Below are 25,591 nucleotides of genomic sequence, written 5' to 3' on the forward strand. Positions count from 1 at the left end.
AGATAAGAAACACCCGTGACAGGTCGCCAGTCCATCACAGGGCATACACACATTCACACACTCATACCTAGAGCAATTTTGTATCTCCAATTAACCTGATTGCATGTCTTTGAACTGTGGGAGGAAACTGGAGCTCTAGTGGAAACCCATAGGTACACAGGGAGGACATGCAAACCCCACACACAAAGGACCCAGATCGCTCCACCTGGGAATCAAACCCAGGACATTCTTGCTGTGAGCCACCATGCTGCCCCAGACATGCACTATTTTGGTCATTTAGAAAGCTTTTTATGTGGTGTCTGATCTGTCCACTTGTTTAAATTACCATTAATTTGCAGGGTGTATGCAAAATTAATCACTGGAATTTGACAACATATTTAGTAAATGACACATCCATATGGGCAAAGATTTAAGACAAAAATGTAGAGCAGACTCTGCAGTTGGGCCTTGTTATCTGTAAATTTAAAAGTGTCAAATACATTTTGTAACCATAACTTGCAATCTAGGGGCTTGGGTGTTTTTTTCTTCATTTGTCGTGTAATTTTAATTTAGCAAATGTGGAAATGTGGCATTTACGTTTGTACGTTTGTAATAATAATTTGGGTGGTGCAGTGGTCCGATATGCTAGCCCACCACCTCTGGATCTCTCTCAGCACTCAATCTTAGCTGTGCATACATGGGCACATACATGGACAACTGGCTGTGCCTGAGGGTGGGATGTTGAATGGGTTTCTCTTTGCTGCTGCAACTGCCTGTCTGCATGAAAGATTGATGATTCAGAAATAGTGTGAGACTATGCCTCTGGCAGGTAAAAAGAAGTGGCTGATGGTGCATGTGATAGTCTCAGTCAGGGCAGGGGTGGATCAGCGGTGGAGGAAGTTACAATAGGGGAACTGGACATGACTAGATTGGGATGTAAAAGAAGAAATTGCAAAAGGAAAAAAAACCTTTGTAGATTTGTGCTGCGTCCAGTGTTTACTTTGCGCATGGCATATAATCTACTGGTTCCCTTCTATTTTAAGAGAAGCTTAAAAATATACAATCAAGAACCAAAAATAAGATAACAAGTGAAAACAAAGTGCAAGTACAGAAAAATCGCGACTTACTCTGTTGTGTACTTGAGTTCTTCACCTGTCGTACTTTACAGCTGATGGTCGGAGACGCTGGTGAATGTGCTGTTTTTGAACATCTGCACTGGAACCCAAAACCCTCAAACAAACGTGCTGGTGCAAACAAACAAGCAAACTAACTGTAAGGTATCAAACTGATTTAATTTTCAACAGCTCATATATAAATGCACAGACAGTGCACAGGACTGACTGATACTGACTGATCTGCTCTACAGAGCACTGCATTTACATCTAACAGCACTCACTGCAAGCATCTAGCTCGAGCACGCGCACGTGACTGACCCACGCCGCCGCGCGCACCCGTCAGTAAACACACGCGGGAAATAATGCCTGAGGTAGTTTTAAATCTCCTAAAAAAAATAACCTAGCATCTATAACAGAACATGTTTTAGTAATATAGATACACTGAAAATGTAATTTACTAGTTTTAATCATTTATCCACGCATTCATTCATATATACACATTATTTTATTTGTTTAATTTTACATTTACATTTACATTTTCAGCAGACGCTTTTGATTCACACAATGAGCAATTGAGGGTTTAGGGCCTTGTTCAGGGACCCAACAGTGGCAACTTGGTGGTGGCGGGGCTTGAACCGGCAACCTTCTGTTTACTAGTCCAGTACCAGAGCTGCTTGAGATAATAAAATAACAAGCACAATATCCATTTTCACATGTTCCTTATTATTATATTTTTATAAGGAACATGCTCTTTTCCGTGGGTGCAGACACCCCCTGCCATCAGTGAACATCCAGGGAATGGACATTGAGAGAGTGGACTCTTATAAGTACCTGGGTGTTCACCTAAACAACAAACTGGACTGGTCAGTTAACAATTCTGCACTTTATAAAAAAGGTCAGAGCAGACTCTACCTACTGAGGAGACTGCGGTCATTTGGAGTGCGGGGGGCACTCCAGAGGACGTTCTTTGACACAGTGGTGGCATCAGCCATGTTTTATGGAGTGGTATGTTGGGGCAGCAGCATCTCTACAGCGGACAGGAAGAGACTAGACAAACTCATTAAGAGGGCTGGCTCAGTCCTGGGGAGCCACTTAGACCCAGTGCAGGCGGTGGGAGACAGGAGGATGTTAGCCAAGCTGGATGCAATTTGTAAATGAGTAAATGTGCAATTATTTGTAAATATTTGTAAATATTTTTTCCAGAGTTTCTTATTGCTAATTGTCTATATTATATATTGTTTACTTTAAACTGTTAATTTGTCTATTTTTTGTACTGAGTGCCCTGCTATTCCTTTGCTGCTGCAACACTGCGAATTTCCCCACTGTGGGACTAATAAAGGTTTATCTTATCTTATCTTTATGTGGTTAGTTCCTGCTTTGGAGTAATTTTTCCCCAACAACACATTTAAGTGATTTTTAGGTGATGATAAGTTGAAAAGTTATTAGCCACATAGAATAGTTTATCTTTTAATTTACTAGGTTAACTGTAATTTACATTATCAACTTACATGCTAGCCAACAACTCCATAGGTGTTCCTGATTTTCAACAGACATTCATTTTTGCTTGTTTGTTTTTTTGTTTTCCAATTGAATAAATGGCTGTAATTGTAAATGTAGGCTTTTTAGAATGACATCAATAATAATTAATTTAATTATACCAGTTTAACACGTTTGACCCATGACTCATCCTGCCAAGCAAGAGAAGGAGTGCACATGGCATAAAGGCATTGCATTGTTTTTCTTACATTGATACTTCTGTCATATTGCTCACCATATATTGTTTAACTTGCATGCAATTTCCCTACTTTCAATGTATTGTATGTCATAAAGTCTAATGTGTGTATTTTAAGAAATGAGACAGGTCAGGACATCAGGAGAACTTGTCTGTAAGGAAGAGGAATTCGTGAGTGAGTGCAGGCCCGGCCTTCAACTACAGTGGTTAAGAAGTGATTATAAAATGTTGGGCTGTTGGGCAGCTCCCTCCTTCTTACTTTAGGAAATAAGAATGTGAAGAGATGTAAAGGGAATGGAGAGAAGGTGAGTACAAGGATACATCAAGGAGAAAAGACAGGAATGATGGATAATATTTATAGACAGTCAGTTAGGATTTGGAAGGAGTTTCAGTCATGTCCTTTCTCCCAAACCTCCCTATTCTATAACTCTGTCTTTTTTAATTCCTTGAAAATCATGATGTGAGTTTAACTTGTTTAAAAATGATCATAATGATTGTGTTTGGAATTATCACTATAAATCACTGGTTCAATAAAACATGCTCATTTCTGTCCATATTTCATTTCTAACAAAAAGCCCTGGACTAGAAATGAGGAAAAATCCTCAAATTACCGCTCTGTAATTACAGCCCAGTGAAAGGTTCCCATTTCAGGATCTATTTGCTCTGGTAAATGGAAAGCATAATTATGGAAAATTATGTTACAGATTTTAGCAAAGTAATGGACAGGGACTGCCATTTGCATCTGTAAAGAACTAGTGATTACTAGCAAATAGTGAGTACCCCAGATAATAGATCTAGTCCCTTACTTTATTTGTCTAACAGCACTTCTGTTAAAATGAGTATTCTGTAAACATTCGGAACATTTATTTGTCTGTGTTACCCCTGTTAAACTGGATTAACCATTTAAATTATACAGACCCACAAATGACTCAATATTCATCCTAATTTTATATAAGAAGATATATTAAGATTTAGAGGCCACAAATCCATTCAAAATGAAACTCAGGATGACTGGGTTGGTGTTTCCAGCAATGTCAATCAAGTCTTTACACTGATAAGACATAGAAAAATTACCTTTGTAAATAGGGTTACAGAATGTAAACAGACAAGCTGCTTCCACACTTAAAGGCATAAAATGAAAAGGACCATTTCTCTGTTGCCCTACAATCCTCCTCTATTTTTTTTATCTATTCTGTTTTGCCAGCAGACCAACAACCAGCAATTGCAAAAGCCATCAGGTTTTGAAATTTCCTTCATCATTTTCCCTGAAAAATACATTTGTGAGTATTTAGTGAGCATTTGATTTTGATTAAAAACAGCTAGTTTTAGCAACCTGTGAACACTGGTAACAAGGCAGTACTATATCCTGAACAGAGTGTTATTATTGCAGGGTAACAACAAATTTCAGTCATGTACGTAGTGTAACCCAGTGACACCTGACCCAGTGTGACCATGACTAATGTAATGATTAGAGCTTCAAGTACTACAGTCTGAGAACCACTGGCATAGCCGATACAGTATTTATCTCCTGACCCTGACTTTTCCAGCAGATATAAAGCCTTCTATTGTACAGGAAGCCATTGATCCTCCCATGCTATTTACGTGATTTTAATCCCTCCACAGAAGCCGAGATCAACAATCAGGCTAGAACCCAGATCAAAGGATACAACTCCAGGCACCGACGGCATACCACTGCACACACACACACACACTCTTCCGGCTGAGGACTGAAAAATGTAAAGTCAGTAATAATGTATGCACACTTCTTAGGCCTTTTGGTAATATTAGATGCACTTATTATTACTGACATTGAGCATTGAGCAGTCATTCACAATATCGCTAAGCCGAGCAAAAATATTGCTCATTTGACATTAATATATCTTGGGTTAAAAATAGTATGCATGTTATGTGTGTAGGATCTGTATTGTTGTTCTTTTGTGCAATAGGGTGTGTATATTGTGTGTACAAAAGTGTTTATGTGTATATAATTTTGTTTTCCATAAGTATTTACATCCTGTGAAGGTGAAATTCTCACTCATTTTTACACGTGTTAATGTGACACACGTGGTCATGACCTCACACTGACTCCTCTTATTAATATCCCCCCCACCCACACAGCTCCTCTCTCTCTCTCTCTCTCTCTCTCTCTCTCTCTCTCGCGCGGTGCCTTTAGTCACGTGACGGTACGACAACAAAACACAGCAGATCAGGAGCAGTAATGTGAGCATGTAAGATGTGAGAGGAGCGTCTGTACACACATGGTTTCTACTTTCTTATGAAACGGGAGAAACGTGCTGAATGTCGCGGAGAAAAAGTAAAACTGAAGTATCGATCCGCCCATCGCTAGTAATAAGGTTAGAACAGCCGTGTTAATGTGTCAATACCTAGCCTAGTCAACTAGTACAGCTGAGATACTGATTAAAACCCCAAATAACTCATGAACCATAATAATTATTATTATGAAAGATATACAAAAAAGACTTTTATAAAACGGATAGTTCCGGTCCTAAAATCTGATTGGCTGAGCCGCGTTCGAAGCCGTTGTAAAATCCCCGACAAACGCACACCTAGGACCACCTCACATCATTCCATATTAATACGCCACTGAATAGAAAAAGTTAGTTATTTTCGCCCTCATGTTGCCTAGCAACACTGTTAATCGAACTATTTTGCGTCGCGGAAGAATGCTTTATTGTAAGTTTATACACAATAAATACATTTATGAATTAAACATTGTTGTATTTATTATATTTTATGTTGACCGCCGTTTTATAAAAGCAATAAGCCACTCGAGACCGTGCATTACTGTTATGATTTTAGCACGGGGAAAGAAGTTTTAGGCACTCCGCTTCGCGTGCCAAAAACGTCATCCCCGTGCTAAAATCACAGTAATGCACGGCCTCTCGTGGCTTATTGCTTTTGTACACGGTGTGCAGTATTCTAACTATACGAAAGACATTACAGATGTGAGTTAATATCCGAGGTAAACAACACGGGTACCTGTTAAACAAAGACACGGAATAAGAGCCTCACTGCGCATGCTCCGATTCATTTGCGTAGAGTGCGCAAAGTTTGTCCGTACTTTACGTACTTATAGTTAACACTATTATTTCCACAAAATTGACCCTATTTCTGTATGTACAAAGCAAAGTATTCAAAAACTCACAATCTTCCAATGCCTACCAATGTACTGATGTTTGATTTTAACAACATAACAACGTGACGGTACCACAACAAAACACAGCAGAGCAGGAGGAGTGAGGTGTTCATATAAGATGTGAGAGGAGCGTCTGTACACACATGGTCTTTACTTTCTGATAAAACGGGAGAAATATTAACTTAAATTTTTTTAAATATGGAGCCCATGTGCCTATACTCACAGCAGTTGCATGACTGTTTCTCATGCAATGTGGCCTGAAACTAAAATGACAAAAGCATTACTTTCAGTTTCAGGGTAGTTAGTCAATTTTCTAGGGTTACCCACTTGGATAGGCTTCAGGTGTCACCAGTGACTATTCAGGATTTTGTCATTATTAAAACGTTGTCTTTATGCCCTTTTCATTAATGTGGGCAATTTTGTCTAAGCTGTCACAAGGTATCAAGGGGATGCCACAAAGATGTAATGAGGAGTAATGCTGCCACCTTTGGGTAAACTACTATTATCAACAACTTCTCAGAATTTTGTTTAGTCACATCTGTTAAATGAATATAAAAAGTGGCTTGATGTGCTTTTACTCATGCAAGGTTTTGTTCAGCTAGGGCTTTTCTATTCATATTTTAGTGCTGTTATTCTAAAGTGAAAAAGTCTAGGTGATGCAAGTCACAGAATCTCACAGAAGACAATTTACAAAAATGAAGAACTATTAGAAGATTGACATATCTTGGCACATTGTTTAATCTCTGGCCCCATTTCTTCAATATTCCATCCATATACCTTTTTGTCCTTTAGTATGTCAGATAATTTCATATCACTAAGCCCAGTGTTTTAGCAGTACTAAACACACGTCTTAGTTTATTCAAACACTGACGTTGTTATATAGCATTACTACAGTCAAACTAATTGTGCTACAATTATGAAAACAATAGCTGCAATACACACTCCAGTATTCACTCATACATACAAATCATCAAGTACAAAGCACTCAAACACCTATTATCATATGTAACATTCTAACAAAAATATATTGATATACAGTCTTTTATATATTAACTCTGTGAAATATTAAATTAGGTGGATTAATGGCTTCTCATACAGAGAAGAAATAGAAATAAATGAAGTACAAAATAAACCACAGTGAAATAACATACAGATAGTGGCAAAGCAAAATGGGCCAGATTTTAGAAAAATATACAAAAATATGCAATCATTTGACAACAATGAAAAGATTGTGAACCTTTCTAATTACCAGGATTTCATCATCAATAACACATTTTGCCTAACCTAAGAACTGCAAATAATTGTACTTTACATGTAGAAAAAGTGGTTTAACTGGTTTAAGGTGTTCCAGTTACAGAGATAACAAAACCTGGTTATTAAATACAGGGATGCACATACTTTGTCACACCTGGACTGGAAATTGTTACAGTCTATATGACATATACAAAAAAGTATATTATTGGGTATTACTAGTTCCAAATGTTTCTATTAGTAGGACTTCAGGAAAATCAGACCACATTTTATGAGTAATTAGTGCAGAAACACAGGCATTTCAAAAGGTTCACAAACACATTTAACTCATATATAGAATGTGGATATTAAATATTGTGGATACTGATTGTCAGTGGCTGTATGGCTGTATTATATATTTATCATGGACAATTGGCTAATTAATAAAAACAAATACAACATGCAAGTGAAAACATTAGCACCAGTAGTATGATCTGCCATGTAAAACTAATTTAGAAAGTTGAGATTATGTGTTTAAAATAACATCTGATGCAATTTGCTCAATAATACATCTGTAGAACCACCATTTTTAAAATATGGTTCACAATAATGTTAGGGCTCAAAATGATAAAATATAGAACAAATATTAAATCATGCTTTTATGCTTTGCTTGTTAAAACCTTTCTCCCAATGTGCAGTCTGTTACTTGGTAACACACTGTTGAGTCACATTATTATGACCACCAGCTAATATCCAGAGTAATAATAATAATAATAATAATAATAATAATACATTTTATTTATTGGCGACTTTCATGACACTCAAGGTCACCTTACATCAACTAAAACAAGAATTAAAACATACTAACCACTGTGTGCAGCGTGACAGCAGCTAGACGGGCTGAGAGTGACTCAATAAGGTCCTACGGGTATCTGGAGCCATGCGGATCCACAGAGCCCACAGATGCTCAATTGGGTTCAAGTCTGGGGAATAAGGGGGCCGTAGGGGGTAGTACCTGAAAGTCTTGGGCATGCTCTTCCAACCAATGACAATCAGCATGTATGGGTGTACGTGATCTGCAAGGATGGATTCATACGCAGATCGATCGAGAGTGCCTTCCACACCTTTAATACCCACCAAGCCAGCTTACGAAATGTGACTTCCTTCATGAGCTATGCGCTGCAGCTATCAAAAGTAGGAAGTGGTCATAATAATGTGACTCAACTGTGTATTTTAGTATTTATAGAGAAGCAGTAACACTTTCTTATGCATTTTTGTTGATTACAGCACTCGACACGCACACAATGCAAGTGCCAGTTTAGTTCATCGTGTGCTAAATAATTATTATAATCTTAGAATTATTATTAAAATGGAATTATTAGTAACATTACAAGTCATAGGAGAAAGGGTTTAAAGCAGAAGCAGATGTTTAAAATTTTCTATAATTAAATGTTGGATGTATTTACAGTTAGGCTTTCTTTAAAATAAAACTGTTGCCTTTTGTTAGTCTATATTAGTACACTGTCCCACCCCTAATATAAATATAAGTAAGATGTATTTAATGGACAGGAATAAATACAGAATACTGTTAGCCAGCAGTGCACCCTGCACAGCTTAAATCATTTAGCAGGTGATTAGTACAGTGATACTGCCACTGCTGAGGAGAAAATAATGCAGAAAGCTACACACACATACTTGCTGATTGTCCCCTATGCTATCTATCTGAAAGGGGTCATTGCTGCAAATTCTACAGCATCTCATTTGAGGCATAAACAGGTCCAACGTGGGAGTAAAATTCAGAGCTGAGAGTCTGAGCCCGTAGTGTTCTGCTCATTTTGACTGTACTTGTCTGCTCCGGAGGCTGCGTTCTGCCGGAATCCTGCTGAGATCTCATCAAATGTCTGTCCTTTAGTCTCGGGCACCTTAAAGTAGGTGAAGATGAAAAAGATGACCAGCAAGATGGTAAAAATGATGAAGACGTATTGACCCGTCAGTTGCTGTAAGGGAAAAACACAAGAATAATACAAAAAGTTGTTTAGTTTTAAAGAAACTGGAATAAAATCATGAAGAAGCAGTAATTACAAGTCTTCACATTGTACCTCTACAGGTTGGAAGCACATGGCTACTATGAAATTGGCTGTCCAGTTGGAAAAACCAGCCACAGCAACAGCAGAGGGTCGAGGGCCTTGACTGAAGAGTTCAGCTACAATAAACCATGGAATAGGACCAGGCCCGATTTCAAAGAATGCCACAAAAACGAAGATGGCCACGATGCTTACATATGACATGGCGGGGACTTGTCCCTAAACAGGATTAAGTACAAATTTAAGTCTGAAAGAATGCAAGGCAGTAAACTAAAATCTATTATTTAGTATAATTAAATAAATAATAGTTAACAGTTAATAGTTAAGCTCTATGTAAGTATTTAAGAAAATTAAATGTGCACTTACAGACAGTGACATGGCAACGGTCATGCAAACAGCAGACACAGCCATTCCCCCAAGACCAATGAGGTGTAAAGATCTTCGCCCTGCTCGTTCCACCACAAACAGCTGGAAAGAACAGAGATAATGCATCCAGTTAACGAGGGACATAGGTTTTACATTCAAAGCCATTCAAATAGTTCTGAAAACCATGGTATTGTCTTTACTAAACCAGCTATAATGTGTTACTATCTTTTGTGAAAATTTTACAAATGCTGCTATAATCATCAGTTCGGAAATAAGGGGGGTATAGTAACAGCAGAAATGCCACTTTACTCCACATAAATCTATTTCTGGGATATTTATAATTTGCAATGTGCAGTCTGCATTTATTTATGCACATTTATTAATATGTTTTACACAGCTGATGATGAACAAATAAGGTATTTGGACCTGCATCCTTACAGTAAGTGTCATTTGTTTTAGGCAGTTCTATTGCTTAAAACATACACATTACTTAAAATTGTGTGCTAGTTCATCCTGTGCTAAATCATTATAACATTTAATAACAAAATGATTTAAGTGATTATTAAATAACATGGCAGTTTTAAGAAAGCAGCCTTTTGAAAATACTTATATGGCTTATACTGCTTTATGACTGTTATAAATCAAATGCATTTTAATGTACATGTAGTAAATAATAAAAAAAATAAAAAAAACAATTAATATAAATTATTGTGGTGTGCTTTTCAAGAACTTAGTGGACACAATATTTAACATCCTATCGATTTGTCATGATTTTTAGTTCTGATGTACTTGACATACATATAATAAAATACATTCCAATGGTTATACATTCCTTTTAATCCAGTATACTCATGTATGGCTACTGGAAATTATATGCATTGTAACAAATGTAGATATGGAAAAGAACTTGTTTTTTACTTGATTGAGAGTTTTTAGAGCTGCACTAAATATAACAGAAATGTGAAATATAAAACAAAAACAACGTACCGACACAACAGTGAATACTGTGTTCACGACTCCAGCACCAATTGTGGCGTAGACTGGCTGAGACACTCCGGCTTTCTTGAATATACTTGTGGAGTAGTAAAATACCTGCAATGCAGAAAAGATTCACATGCTTTATGTACTGCTGAATTAGTAGGGATCCACTGTTCTGCTGCTGAATATTGATACTGAGGCTGACAGGTGACACATTTCACATGAATTTGTTATATTTAGATGATTATTTATTAATAGAGGACTCGTCTTTACAGTTAACGTTCACATGAGAAACTTTTGACATAAATGTATGCGTATGGTTTGTCAGTTGTAGGTTTGTATTTATATGCTGTGTTAATGTACCTAGAACACAACTTCTCCCCTTTAAGTGGTGTACAACATTTATATTCCCAAACAAATAAGCTCAGGTGATTAGAAGGGGTGTTCAAAAACAGGACTGCTGTATTTCTAATTTAGAGATTTATTTAGAGATTTACAGTTTGGACATGTTTAAACTCACAGCGTTGATGCCAGAGAACTGCTGCGAAAGCTGCAACATGACGGCGATCAGGAGAGGCTGGCGGTACAGCGGAGACCGGAACAACTCTGGAATCGTCACCTGCTTTTCCATCGCCATCAGCCGACTCTCCTCCTTCATCTCCTGAATGTCGTCTCCCACGTCGTCTGTACCCCGCAGCTTTTTCAGTACTGCCATAACATTTTGACAACCATTTTTGCAACAGCTTATACAAAATCCATAGAATAAAACATGTTTTAATAATTGTGTGGAGCAGAAGCGCTCACCACTCCTGGCTTTGTTTTCCTCATTGTGATTAATGAGCAGGAAGCGAGGGCTTTCAGGACAGAATGGCAGCAGGGCACACTGAATCACAGCTGGAATGCAGGTAAAGCCCAGGAGAACCGGCCACATTGTGCGATTTCCCATGATGGAATCAATGCCAAAAATCTGCATGAAAAGACAGAAGCAATAATCTGAAAGAATTATAATAAAATGCTATATATGCTTTAATGAAATTGATAGTAGGCTCAGGTTCAAGGTACAATTTATATTAAACAATATAATATGCTAATAGTTTATAATTTTACATTTAAAAAAATGAATAAACAAGTATATTTTCTAATGATAAATTATTTTATTACCTGTGCTATTAGGATGCCTACGACAATACCAAGTTGATGCAGAGTTCCCAATGCCCCACGTAGAGACGTCGGAGCAATTTCACCAATGTACATGGGCACAAACCCTGTAGAAAGCCCAGAATAAAGTCCTACAACTAACCGGCCAATAATCAGCAACTCCCAGGATGCAGCTAGCTTAGAGAAGCCCATTAAAGCGGCTGCCACAAAGACCAAAATATTAGCCAGGAGCATCGAGTTCCTCCTGCATAGAGACAGATAAAATTAGTAATCTGTATTATATATCACTTTAAAAAATCATCAGGAATTAATAATGCTTCTGAAATGCTACCTTCCCAAAAGATTGACAAACAGCCCTACTGAGAAGGACCCAAAGATTCCACCGACAGAAAACATGGAGACAGAGACGGACCAGAGCGTAGTGAGGGAGTTTTCAGGGATGGATTCTGAATAGCGAGCAGTCCATGTTTCGTTGTAGAAGTTCTCAATGATCTATAAAAAAAACAACCAAGCATTATATAGCACCCAGAAGCTAAGCTACATTTGTTCAGTGCTATAAAAAGCAAATAACACATTTTCTTGTACCCTTTCCACTGACCACTTCCATCTTGCCACTGTTGAGCCTTTGAGCAAGACCCTTTACCCTCAATTTGGTCCCAAATGTAAGTTTAGATTAAAATGCTGTGAACATAAATTATATCAAATATATTGTGCTTTTAACTTTGTGGCAGTCATTTGGTAAACGTCCTATGCTGTTCCATGGGAATTTCAGTGGCCTTGACTCTCCCCCCCCCCCCCCCCCCCAATTTGTATCCCCCAGTCTAGTCGTGTCCAATTACCCTGAATGCGTCCTCTATACTGATTCGACCCTTCACCACTGACTGAGGACGCCTCTCAACTGACATGCGCCCCTCACACAGTCAGTACAGATCGTGCCGTTTTTCACCTGCACGAGTCGAGTTCATATACTTGACACATTTTCCAGTCGGACCGTTTTATGGGGTTTTTAGACTGAAAACTGCATAAATAAAATGTTGAATTCTATTAAATATCGACTGTTTCCTCTTAATGCCCACAATGCACATTTGGGCAGAAAGTAATTGGCCCCTCTTACATAGCCTCTGGCCCCTGCCTGGCCCCCTCACCTCACATGGTCTAGAACCGCCACTGGAATGTGGCGGGAAAAAAGTAAAACTAAAGTATTGATCCCATCACACTAGTATCGATCCGATACCAATACCAACGTTTGTATGGATAATATCGATATTTGGCATTCCCTGGCATTACGGATTGGGTTTCCAAGTGTATAAATGAAAATGATTTAATTTTATCAGCCAGCAGTGGGTGTAAGACACCAGAAAGGACCCGTCTATGACAGAATGAAACTAATTAACACACGCACAGTGAATGTTGACTTGAACAGTTACAAAGGAGTTACATCTGTTCCTGTACAGATGTTCCTAAAACACTTCAGAAAAACATCATGTCTCTGTAATGAAAGTCCTAGGGGAAGTAACAATGAGTAAAATATTGTTGCAGTGAAATCAAAATGTAGCACAAGCACATCATGGACAAAGTGTTTGCCCCTCACAAACAACAGTACATACAGTTTCTGATCCCTTCAGGGTTTACACACACTTGCTCACTGTTAAAAACAGGTGCCGGACCAGCCGCAACCCTAACCGGGGTAATGCAATTACATAAGATTATGTTTAAAGCGATTTACTGGTTTTGAACTCATCGATTAAAATAAAGACTATAGCAGTGGTGCACAACTCCAGTCCAACAGAGTTTGTTGACTTTGTATATACAATTCAAATTCACAAATTACAATTCATGTGAAGAAGAAACAAAATCCTAAACTGAACTGTAACTGGCCGTACAGTGCTGGAGTGGAGTACCTAGTCTGAAATTTTCCCTGAATGGGGTGACGAAGAGTTTTATCCTGACCGACAAGGACCTCTTAACCAGGGTAATGCTGGTCTATTATTAGGTGGTGCTTCTTACTAGAGAACCTTAACAACCCTGATAGGAGAGGAATGTTTGTTTGCACTGTTACAAAAAAAAGGGGGTTAATAGGGTTGCCACTTGTCCCGGTTTTCCTGGGATTGTCCTTATTTTTAATATTCAGTACCAGGAAAATTGATTCTCTCTCAATGGGCTTGAGTTCTGAGGTTTTTTTACATCCTGTTGTTGCTTTTTACATTTTTTATCAGGCAATCAGCTGCTCAAGGGTCCTTGTAGAATGATAAATAATAGCTAACTGCAATGTTTCTATTATTGGCAAGACGGAGGACGGAATCTGACAGGCCAGTCAAAAAGAGTGTGAGAAGATGATGGGAAAAAAAACGTGAATTGGAATCATGTTCAAATTACCCAACATACCAAGTTATACTTTGCAGTATGTTCTAATGGGTCCAATACTGCCCACACGAAATAGTTTCTATGTATGACAGTGTCCCGTTTTTTGTCAGACAAAGGTGGCAACCATATATGTTAACCATGTAGAAAAAACCTTGAGGACAAACCGTGACTATTACCACCAAAGACAATTTTAAAATACAATTGTCTGACATTGGGATTGGTGAAATGGAATATAGAGTATAATTTACACTCACCGACTGAGGTGCGTTGATGACTCCGGTGTTGTAGCCGAACTGAAAGGAGCCGAACACTGCTGTGCCGACGGCCAACAATAGCTGGAGTGTCACAGGCTAGACAAACAGATAATAGAAGAGAAGTGATTTGAGTAATTTAATGTCTGAGCTTGTTATACTTAATCCATTGGTTAGCACCATAAAGCTGATCAAGATAAGACATGCATGAATGATGACTGACTGGGCTGTTTAAGAAAATTGCAATCAATGGGTAACGGTATTTTATTGGCCACTGTGCTGCCTCACTTGGGTTTTGGCCTTGTATTGAGTTTGTATTCAACCCCATTTCAACAATTACATTTCAACATGGTCTTCAAAACCTTTTTAATGATAAGAACTACAAGATATTGACCAGACTGAAATACCAGAAATAGTCTAATATACCAGTCTAATACTTGGTAGTTCCCCCACGGGAGTATAGGACTGCAGAAATATGGTGTGGAAATATTCTGTAGGCAATACTGCACGACGATCCACAATTCTGTTATATTCCGAGGTGTAGGATTTCTGCATTCCAGCTCTTTGCATGGCTTCCCAGATGTGTTTGATAATGTTGAGATCTGGTGACTTGTAGGTGGGAATGACAAAACCCCAAACTCCGATGAGTGTTCCTCTAACTATAGTGTGGTGGCGCATTGTGCTGTTGGAAGAGGCCAAACTCATCAAATGAATGCAACACATGAATAGGTGTAATTCTTCAGCGTTCACCTGTCAGAGATGTTTGAAGATGTACCAGAGGTCCCATGGTCCCCAGTTAAACAAACCCCATACCATAATGGAGCTACCACCAGCTGCTACAGTACCCTGTTGTACCAGTTTTTTCTGCCACTTCAATGTACATATTATTACAAATTATTAGTCAACATACACTATCTGGCCAAAGGTATGTGGACACCCAGCAAATGTGGTATGCCCAGCAAAAAGGTCCTGGGTTTGATTCCCAGGTGGAGTGATTCGGGTAGTTTCTGTGTGGAGTTTGCATGTTCTCCAAGTGTCTGCGTGGGTTTCCTCCCACAGTCCAAAGACATGCAAGTTGCAAGTGAGGTGAACTGGAGATACAAAATTGTCCATGACTGTGTTTGACATTAAAACCTAAACTGATGAATCTTGTGTATCTAGTAACTACCTGTCCTGAATGTAACCAAAGTGTGTAAATAAATAAAATAAATAAATTGACCAAATTGTATTCCCTAATATGTTGTAGGAAGTCTTCTTAAAGACTAGCTGCAAAAAAGATCAGGTGTCCACAGAACTTGGGCCATATAGTGTATAAAACCCCAGTTTATATGAGTGCACAACAGAACAGAATGTTATTGTTACACGGAATAATACACTGCCAATAAACAAAGCTACATATTGTTCCTTAATAAGGTGCCCCGTGTTAACAGGGAAACCTGATCTCATTATAATCTGATTATTGTGATCTGACTAAAAAAACATTCTGCCTAATCTAGAAAAACACAAACAAATGTAGTTTTCTGGGGGTTTCAGGTGGCTTTCTTGGTAATCTACCAAAAAGTGTCCCAAATTACCTCACTTCACCCTATTATATGTAATATCCAAACCTATATGTAATATCCTACACTGTTACCATAGCAACCAAGTTGGTTACAGAAGAATAAGGTCTAAAGTGCAAAGAGACAAATCAAATTTGATCACTTGTAACCTGCTGTTTGGCCAAAAAAATAGATTTTAGAAAGAAATCTCACTAGCCCCAAGCTCCTACAGCTCAGGATTTCTTTCACTCTTACTGTAAACTTTAACATACTTTTCATTCTTGACATTTCTACTGTAACTTTATGCCAACTTACAATGAAAGACAGGTCACACACACAGTGTACCATCTTCAACGCTCTCTACACTCTTTAGACCAGACCGGCAGCCTTGAAATGTTCTTTAGTAGCACTTTGCTTTACCTCCCCCCAAACAACCTAGGGCAGCACATACTTTCTCCCAGGCTTTAAGGACACGGTGATTATAAATATTTCATTTAAGATCACGCAACCCATTGAAAAATCTTGAGAAATTTCCAGTTTCCAGTCTGTAAGTACATGTGCCATATATTTATGTCTCCTCCTTTATTCAGTCATCTTCCGTCACTGCTTAATCTTGGTGAAAGTTGAAGCGAGTCTGAAACCTATCCCTGAAATATTGGTTCAAGGTCAGAACACTACCTGCAATGCCTCTGGGCCACACCTATAAAACCATGTTTGGAAACCCACTAAATTTCTATGTACATTCATTTAACTTTGGTTATTAAGTAATCGAAAAATTACACTAGTTGAATTGTTACAGAAATGAATCCAAAGCGTGCTGCATTAATTCTCTTTCTGCTAATTCAAATACGTCTATTAAAAGTATATACAGGGGATTCAGTCGTTTTTAGACCCCTTTGAATGAATTAAATTGATATTTTTACTATATTTAATCACCCATAATGACAAAGTGATTACCAAATTACCAAAATATTTTATTTATGGACCTGGATTAGACCTAAATAATTTAAATTTATCTATCTCTGAGCTGTACCCTGAGGCATAATTAAGACATAATAAAAAGAAACATTTACAGTGGCAGGTCAAACACCTGGCTTAAACCTTATAGAGATGATGTGATACATGAAAAAGACAGTTTATGTCAAAAAATCAAGCAGTGTGTGTGATTTAAAGCAGTTCTGCATGAGTGTGGGTTAAAATCAACATCCACAGTAACATAAAACAATAATAACTACCTATAGAAGTATATTAGTTTAGCTAAATATTATTTTCAGTGAGATCACTTTGTTGCCTAAGAAAATAACAGTAGGTTTTACAAACTTGATTTGACCGCAAGATAAATATAAGGGCGCGTCTATTATATGGTTGACGGTAGATAAAATTGCGTGTGGCAATGCCGAGTAAACAAATAATTCACCTAAATCAAGTCACCTAATCAAACAGAAGTTTAAAACTTGTTGGTTTTATAGTAATAAAAGTTTATCTGACACACAGATCACTTCTCAGTGTGCCAGTCTATGCCCACAGTAAAAAGAAATTTACTGCAATTTTACTAGTAAATCCAAACTCATCACATCAGTCTACCATAATTATTCTAAAAGCAGCTCAAAACAGTACAACAACTGGTAAATCATTACAGCAAGGAAGTTCTCCTCCCAAACAGTCAAGTATGTTCATTTGTAAAAGTAAACACAATCTATCAATAAAAATACAATCAGTTTATATTCTATCAGGCTGTGTAGTAAAACTGAAGTGATTCCAATAGGACTATTATTCAAAGAAAGTCTCATTAAAACACTATCACGATTGAAAAAAATGAAAAAGATAAATGTAATACACAATGAATTGCTAAATAAAATTGGTAGTTTGTCAAAGCAAAACAATAGTGCATGTCACTCAGTGCAGTAGGACGCACTGGATGCAGCTGCATCACTACAGTGAGATGACAGTGATGATTATATTATATACTGTGTTTACCTTTCTGTTAGACTCCATCGTAACCAGACATTAAAATAAGAAAGATCAGTTTCTCCTCCTGCTTAGTAAATCAAAAAGTCCTCAGTCTTTCTTAGTTTAAATACAATCTGAATAAAAGACCTGGTGCCAAAACCTCAAAAAGCAGCAGAATGCAGAAATGAAAGAATCCTCAGTCCATGTTGAAGTGCTGGTGCTCTGTGTTGTTTCTCTCAGTAGTGAAGTGTGTAGTGAAATTAAAGCTGTTAATATAATTAGCCAGGCTTAGACTGGATTGGAAGAGTGTGAAGGGTTCAGAGAGGTGATTGGCTGCACGTTTCTCCTCCTGTAGCTGCAGTGTGGACACATTTATGAAAGCAAAAAAGTGCATGATCTGAAGAGAGTGACTGAATTTAATAACCAAACATAACATTCACTTATGAAGTATAATAATTACCATGTTTTGCGCCAGTTGCTTTGTGGGAAGCACTGTCACCTCACCTCACCTTGATTCCCAGGTGGAGCGGTCCAGGTCCCTCTGTGTGGAGTTTGCATGTTCTCCCCTTGTCTGTGTGGGCTTCCTCCGGGTGCTCCGGTTTCCTCCCACAGTCCAAAGACATGCAGTCAGGTTAATTGGAGATACTAAAGTCCCCTAGGAATGAGTGTTTCCTGCCTTTCACCCAGTGAATTAGACCCACTGCGACCCTGACCAGGATAAAGCAGGAGTAAACAAACTAGTCAATCAATGAGTCAAAGTGTTTTGCACCATCTATTGAACTTGCAAAGCTTTTAAACAAGTTATGGAATACAACATTTACAAACAATAGTAATAAAGTTGTGGTGACGTCAAAGACAATCCAAACCTGGCTCCTCTGTGGTAAGCTCTCAATGACATAATTGAACTTACAATCAGATCCATTTCATTTTGGCTAACAGTGTTGACATATTGACTGAGCCAAAGACAGTCATCAATACAAACTAATTACACTTATAGATTTTTACCAAAAAAATCACTGCACAAATAGCAAATAACACCTAGCAGTACAAGAAAAACTCACTCTAAAATCCTGTGGAAAGCCTTCCCAGAGGAGTGGAGGCCCTCACTGCTGCAAAGGAAGTGCCCATATTTTGCCCCATGGTTTAAAAAATGAACTGTATGTCAAACAATCTTATGTTCACATGACATTTTTGTGGAATATACTGTAGTTTTGTCTGTTGATCAATCTTGCACAACAGTGAGGAGGACTGATACAACAGTGAATATAATGTTTAACATGATACACTTAAAATGAACATAGTGGCGTGATGGTGTAGCTGGTAGAATGGGTAGTACCTGGAAACCTGGGTTTTTTCATAGCCTTTTGTCACTGTCAGTGAGGAGTTTTACATCTTCTCCCTGTTTCTTTGTAAGAAGATGAGTCAGGTACTCTAAAGGTGTATTGATAAATAATTAAATTATTAAGTTTTAAAGTTTGATGCAGAATCATAACCTTGAAAATAAAAATATATGTAAAGCTAACATCTTCAGCTGGGTGTTACTATTATAGTTTTAGTCTTTATCCATTCCAGCAGGGGTGAATCCTGTAAAAATGTAAACAAAAATACAAAAGAAAAAGGGTCTGGCTGGACTGGGTGGGTTTCAAGCGGTTGACATTACCTAAATATCAGTGCAGTGGTAGCTTAGTGGTTAAGGTATTGGACTGGTAATCAGAAGTGCTGCCAAGTTGCCACAGTTGGGCTCTAGAGCAAGACCCTTAACCCTAAATTGCTCTAGTTGGATTCGGCCAGAGTTGTACAGCACTTTGGATAAAAGTTTCTACTAAATGCTGTTAATGTAAATAATCAAATGACCAATATTTTCATCCAAAGTTCAAGCTAATGGTTTATTAAAGCAATAAGCCATGAGAGATTGTGCGTTACTGCGATTTTATCACGGGGAAGGGTGTTTTGGCATGACGCGAAGCGGAGTGCCTAAAACGTCTTTCCACAGCTTCGAACACAGCTCAGCCAATCAGATTTTAGGACCGGAACTATCCGTTTTATAATATTGATTTAATCCTTTCGTATTAAGCAATAAATATATAATCAAAATATTCATCAATCAAGGTGGCATAGGAGTGCTCCCAACAACATTACCACAGGTACATTAATGAATATGCCCCCAAGAAACCCCCAACAACCCCGTCACTGACTGTTGGGCAGTTAAAAATCCACTTTTACTGCCGCAGCCAGTTTGCAATCCATTACAAAACATTGTTAAAAGAAAAGATGATGTAACACAGTGGTAAATATGCCCTTGTCCCAACTTTTTTTTAGAATGGGTTCCAGCCATAAAATTTTAAACATTTGTATATATGTTAATATAATTTTTGTACTGTTTTCAGCTGGCTACAGGTCAAAAAGGACTTGCAAATCATCAGAACAGATCTTGTAAATCAACACCTTTCTAGGACACATTATTTAAGGCTTTACTTTAATTAGTCACCTATTTGTATGTAGATAAACTGTTCAGTTTATTTTCTTTAGATTAAATAATGTCAAGATAAAGTGTGTCATGATTTTCTTTGCAGGGCAGACAGAGAGTTCTCAGCTACTGCACTGTTCAACAAATACTTACCTCTTCCCAGAGGCACCGGCTATTTTTAAATTTATCAATGGCCCTAATTACTGTACCACATCGATGGTGTTCACATCACTGATATGGAGACAACACTGAGCAGGCCTGAAGCGAAAAGGTCAGGTTCTGTTTTAAGAACAGACCACATACACTTTACAAGAGTGTTACTGTGCACATAAAGATGAATGTCAACTTTTTCCAACCCATTAAATCTGACCCTTTGTGTCGGCAGTTTAGAACAGACTAAAACACTATATACTGTACGGTTTGTCAAGCCACGGCTGTTGCAAACAATGACATTAAGAACGCAGTAATAATTCACATATGCAAGGACACGATTCTTCTACAGACAGTCGAGAAAGAAGCTTTCAGAGCAATAATTAAAACAGTGGATTCCAGGTCTGTCTGAACTGTAATTGGAAATGTTTAAAGTCGTCCACTTTCAAACGTCGTTTTATTTGTTAAAGGGAGAGCTAAGGATAATTGTACAATACTTAAATATTAAATAAACAATAAAAATACTTCCCAGCCCTGGTCATGTGGTAATAAAACACATTGTAAACAGAACACATACAGTTGTAGGTAACTGGTGGTTGCCAGGACTTTCAGTAGTGAAGTATGACCGTGTCTGGGACATTGAGACTCTAATCTAGTCATGTGACCTGAGAGCCAGTGCCTACTAGAACGTGCTTTCCCACACTTACCATGCTGACTCACCTGCCCATGATTGGAAACTCAATCTTATTTCGGCTTGGTGCTCAGTCTAAATAGCTGAGCTGTCCTGAGAAGTGCTCTGGATGTGACGTGATGGGAGGCAACATGTAGGGCATTTATGTAGGATGGGGTGCTAATTGCTCTAAATCCATATTGCCTATATTATAGGATTTAGAGGAGTTAGCAACACATCCTCTATGAATGCATTTTGATTATTAATTAGCACTGCGAATACTAATTAAGCACAAGTAATGTGCACCTGGGACAACTAATTTTATGTAAATTATTTTACCAGATGTGGGAGGTTATTAACTAATATGTTACTAACATATATGAATATATAAACGAACCATACTTTTTACTTCATACAATAATGTGAAAAAGTATTTGCCCCCATCCCCAAATCCCTAAGGTTCTGGAACTCCAGTGGAACACAATGAGAGCCAATATCTCAAAAAAAAAAAAAAAAAAACAACAGTTAAATATGGTGGTGGTATTGTGATAGTATGGCCATTCTGTGCTGCTTCAGAGCCTGAGTAACTGGTCATCAATCCAAGATATGAAGCTCAAGTGTGGTGAGTTTAGACAACAAAGCACAAAACCTTCGTATTAAGGCTTCAAAGTGTCCATTTACATGCTGTGACCTAAAAATGCAGTTGATACTTGAAAGCTGTAAAATGTAGCTAAATTAAAACAAAAAAGGTCAAAATTTCCCCACAGTGATGTAAAAAAGCAGGGCTGGGTATTAAGGACTGGGTCAACTCCAAAAGCTTGAAGTTCAAATCATGTATTCACTTTTTTCAGTAGCTAATTTACCCTCATTAGGATTGTTCAGGGTTTAGAGTCACCCCAAAATACTTAGTGATAGTCAAGAATGCAACCTGGACAAAGCACCAACTATTCACAGGACATTAATCGCTTCCTCACTCATTATTTTCTCAATCAATTATTTTCTCAATTGTTCAGTTCAACCTTTGCATGTTTTGGGACTTGGGGGAAATAAAGAACATAAAGGAAACCCAAGAAAAACATCCCTTATCAACCAACATCAACCAATACCAATTCTTTAGTAGCTAAATAAAAACAAATCACCATACTCATGTACAGAAAGTTTAGAAAGCCTACCTAAACACTAAAATGGGAACTAACACCATGTAAATGGCAATTGTTTTGGAATTAAATGTTCAGCAAGCATTTATAGATGTGATGTTTTAAGTCCATTTACTTTTGGCCATCAAGTGTAGATCAAAAGCATAGCGTTGATGCTTCATGAAAGAAACATTTGTATTAGTAGAGGCTCTTACAACCCAAGATCAAACAGAGACATCAGTGTTTGTGTGAATGAGAAAGAATAGCACCAGCAGAATGTGACCAAGCTGAACATACCACATCATCATCTCTTAGCATCGCTGTCTCCTTTGTCCCTATTATTCAAACCATTTAAACTCACAGTGCACATCAAATAACATTTCATCCCATCAGAGGCAACGGAACCAGGACCTTGGCAGACACTGAGGCCAGATAAGCAGTGTCCCGGTTGAGAATACTGTACCTCTGTGTTCATGTGGTCCAATTAGGAAGACTTGGCTTCAGTTTTCAAGTCAGACTTGGTGAAGTGGACAATAAGCCTATCACTAAGCATTAGACCAGAACCTTGATTTAACAAAAGCACAGAAGGGCTCTGCAGTGGAAAACTGGCCCTCTGTCCAGGTACTGGGTCAGCATGACCCTATAATGTGCATTAAAACTAACAAAAGTGCAAAGTAATTTACTGAATACCTCCACTCATCTGGCATTCCACTAGATTTTGGATAAGACTATGGGTATTTGCTTCTATTTAGCTACACGGGCAGAGACCAATGTTGAGTATGGTCGCATGACGCATGGATGGCAGCTTATCCCAGAGTTCTGTGCAAGCAACCGTAAGCTTGTTGGATATCCCATTCCAAAACCTTAGATAATAATAAGAACCCCAGTCTCTACTTTTTAGAAAGGCATTCCATAACATTCATTTTGAAGTGTGTCTGGGGAAATGGATGCCAATTCAATCAAAGGAGCATTTGTGGCATCAGGCACTGATGTTTAATAAGAATACCTGGCTCACAACTGAATGTTCCAATTCATTCCAAAGACGTTTAGTTGGGTAAATTCAGGGTCAGAACCATGTCTGTATGGATATCCATTTGTGCAAGCAGCACAGTCATGCTGGAACAAAGTTAGAATGAGTATGAATGGCCTGGTGGCATGCTAGAAAAACACACATACTACTGAACTCACTGACTTCTGAGAACAATCTGTGAGATTAAGGGATTAGAAGCATTGCCTATGTTAATCGGAGTGTGTGACTTCTATTACAATACATTCTTTACAGCTTAGCACTGCTAAAACTTGACATAAATAACGTATGCATCAAGTGTATACATGTTAGTACACAATGGGATACATTATACACCCCAAAACCCCATCCTAACTATTGAGTATTGGTGTTTTAGCCACACCTGTTACTAATACTTACAACATGATGGCAAATTTTTTATCATGGCAAATTCTTATCAACGCCCATGGTTTTGGAATAGGATGTCCACCAAGCTTATGGTTGGGTGTCCACATACATTTGATTGTATAGTGTAGGATGGAATTGTATTGGTGTATGTATGGGTTTACATATGTAGATTATGAATATAATGGCAGTTATGTTATAACAATTTAATAGTTTTTTGACCTTCATCAGCAGCTTTTGATAGCAATCAATAAACTTCTGTTTTTTACCATTCTACTTTGCAGAATTCTTAACCAATCCATTTCTGGAAAGAACTTGACTTTTCAGTATAGTCCATAGAATTTTAAGTTAAGTTCGTGACTTTCATGACCTAATTCAAAGGTTTTGTTTTACATTAGTTTTAATGTACCGTAATTGAAAGATGTGCTGAATATATAAAATTTGGATATTATTGAATCCACGTATGATTTACACTGACAGTAAAACAATCCCAGTGGATAATAAATAATCCAAATAAATCACAAAACTTTTATCCAGAAGTTTTTTCCTTGTCCATGCAATCAGCAACAAGGTTAGTCAATGTTTAACTGGCAACTTTTGAAGTAGCAGGTTCTTACTTAATTGATTTCAATCTTGCTTAACTGTAGATTGTGTCACTTGTGTTCCAATGCTTTCTAATTAATAGCAGATTCATTTTTGCTGATTCTTAGATGACATCTGACTATTTTGACAAATTTCCTTTCACCAGTGGAGAGTTCAGGTTATCATCTCAATGTTGAAAGAAATCAGTGTTCCATGTATTTTGAACTTACTTTGAAATGATCATGAGACATGAAGTTGCTTAAAAAGTTCTAATAATTTTGTTTGGACAAAGTGTGTGCCAATTATTTAGTTACAGAAAAGAGAACAACTGCTTGGTATGTAAACTTTTGCCATCAATTGTACATGGCAAATTCTTTATGATGGCAAATTCTTATTAACGCCTATGGTTTTGGAATGGGATGTCAACCAAGCTTATGGTTGGGTGTCTATAAGCTTTTGATTGTATAGTGAGGGATGGAGAAAAACGACATGTGGGTTTATATATGTAAATTAAAAATGTGTGAGAACAACTGCAAGACTACCAAGTGTATGTACTTTTGCCATCAGTTGTATATTGCATAAGAAAAAGGACTTAGTAAATAAACGGGTGAACATGTGTCGTAAGACCTGTTACTACACTTACATATAATACATTTCAAAGAATTTTCCTTCAGAGAAGACTTTGATAGTGCTAAGGACTGGGTAAATAAACTGGTAAACACGCGTCATTAGAAAAAGTACTTCCCTGCTCCTCTATTGTTATTAAGGCTCCTCCTCCACATCCACACACCCAGCTGGGTCTCTTATTTTTGCAGGATTACATAGTTGCTATGAACCCTGCTGAGGATCAAGATCTTTGCGCTACAAAGCATCACAAACATGACGTCCTGCAAAGCCACTTCCACGTGGGAGTATTACTCTTTTTCAGGTAAATTGGCATGTAGACACAAATTCAGCAAGAGGCTTCAAAAAGGGACAGTGGTTACTTTAACAACTAGAAAACAAAGACTTTCTTTAAGGAAAAATAATAAATAACATATTTTTAAAAAGCCACTAACAAAAATGAGGAACAACTGCAAATAAATAAGGTGACCAAATAAATAGAAACAAAGTTACAATTCAAAGACACAAAAACATAAAACCACCAAGGATGTCCAATAATTATGTGTAAAAAATGTGCTTTTTAGTCATTGTTGAATGTGTAATGAAGAAAAACAGCATGACAACAGTTACAGCATGACTTCTAATACTGGAAACATAGACTGTGAAAAGA

General features: G+C 37.7%; 1 protein-coding gene across 1 annotated transcript; it reads right to left on the reverse strand.

Annotated features, from left to right (window-relative positions):
* Positions 1-8,901: 8,901 nt before the first annotated feature.
* On the reverse strand, positions 8,902-17,994 carry LOC134333984 (solute carrier family 2, facilitated glucose transporter member 1-like). The gene is made up of 10 exons (XM_063016160.1): positions 17,930-17,994; positions 14,418-14,513; positions 12,131-12,291; positions 11,803-12,043; positions 11,446-11,608; positions 11,162-11,349; positions 10,651-10,755; positions 9,664-9,765; positions 9,313-9,516; positions 8,902-9,210 (listed from the first exon to the last, which is right to left on the reverse strand). The coding sequence occupies exons 1-10, from the start codon at positions 17,945-17,947 to the stop codon at positions 9,010-9,012; spliced, it is 1,479 nt and encodes a 492-aa protein (XP_062872230.1). The 5' UTR covers positions 17,948-17,994; the 3' UTR covers positions 8,902-9,009.
* Positions 17,995-25,591: the final 7,597 nt, after the last annotated feature.

This window comes from Trichomycterus rosablanca, chromosome 19 (genome assembly GCF_030014385.1).
Source record: "Trichomycterus rosablanca isolate fTriRos1 chromosome 19, fTriRos1.hap1, whole genome shotgun sequence".
In the NCBI taxonomy this organism is placed as follows: domain Eukaryota; kingdom Metazoa; phylum Chordata; class Actinopteri; order Siluriformes; family Trichomycteridae; genus Trichomycterus; species Trichomycterus rosablanca.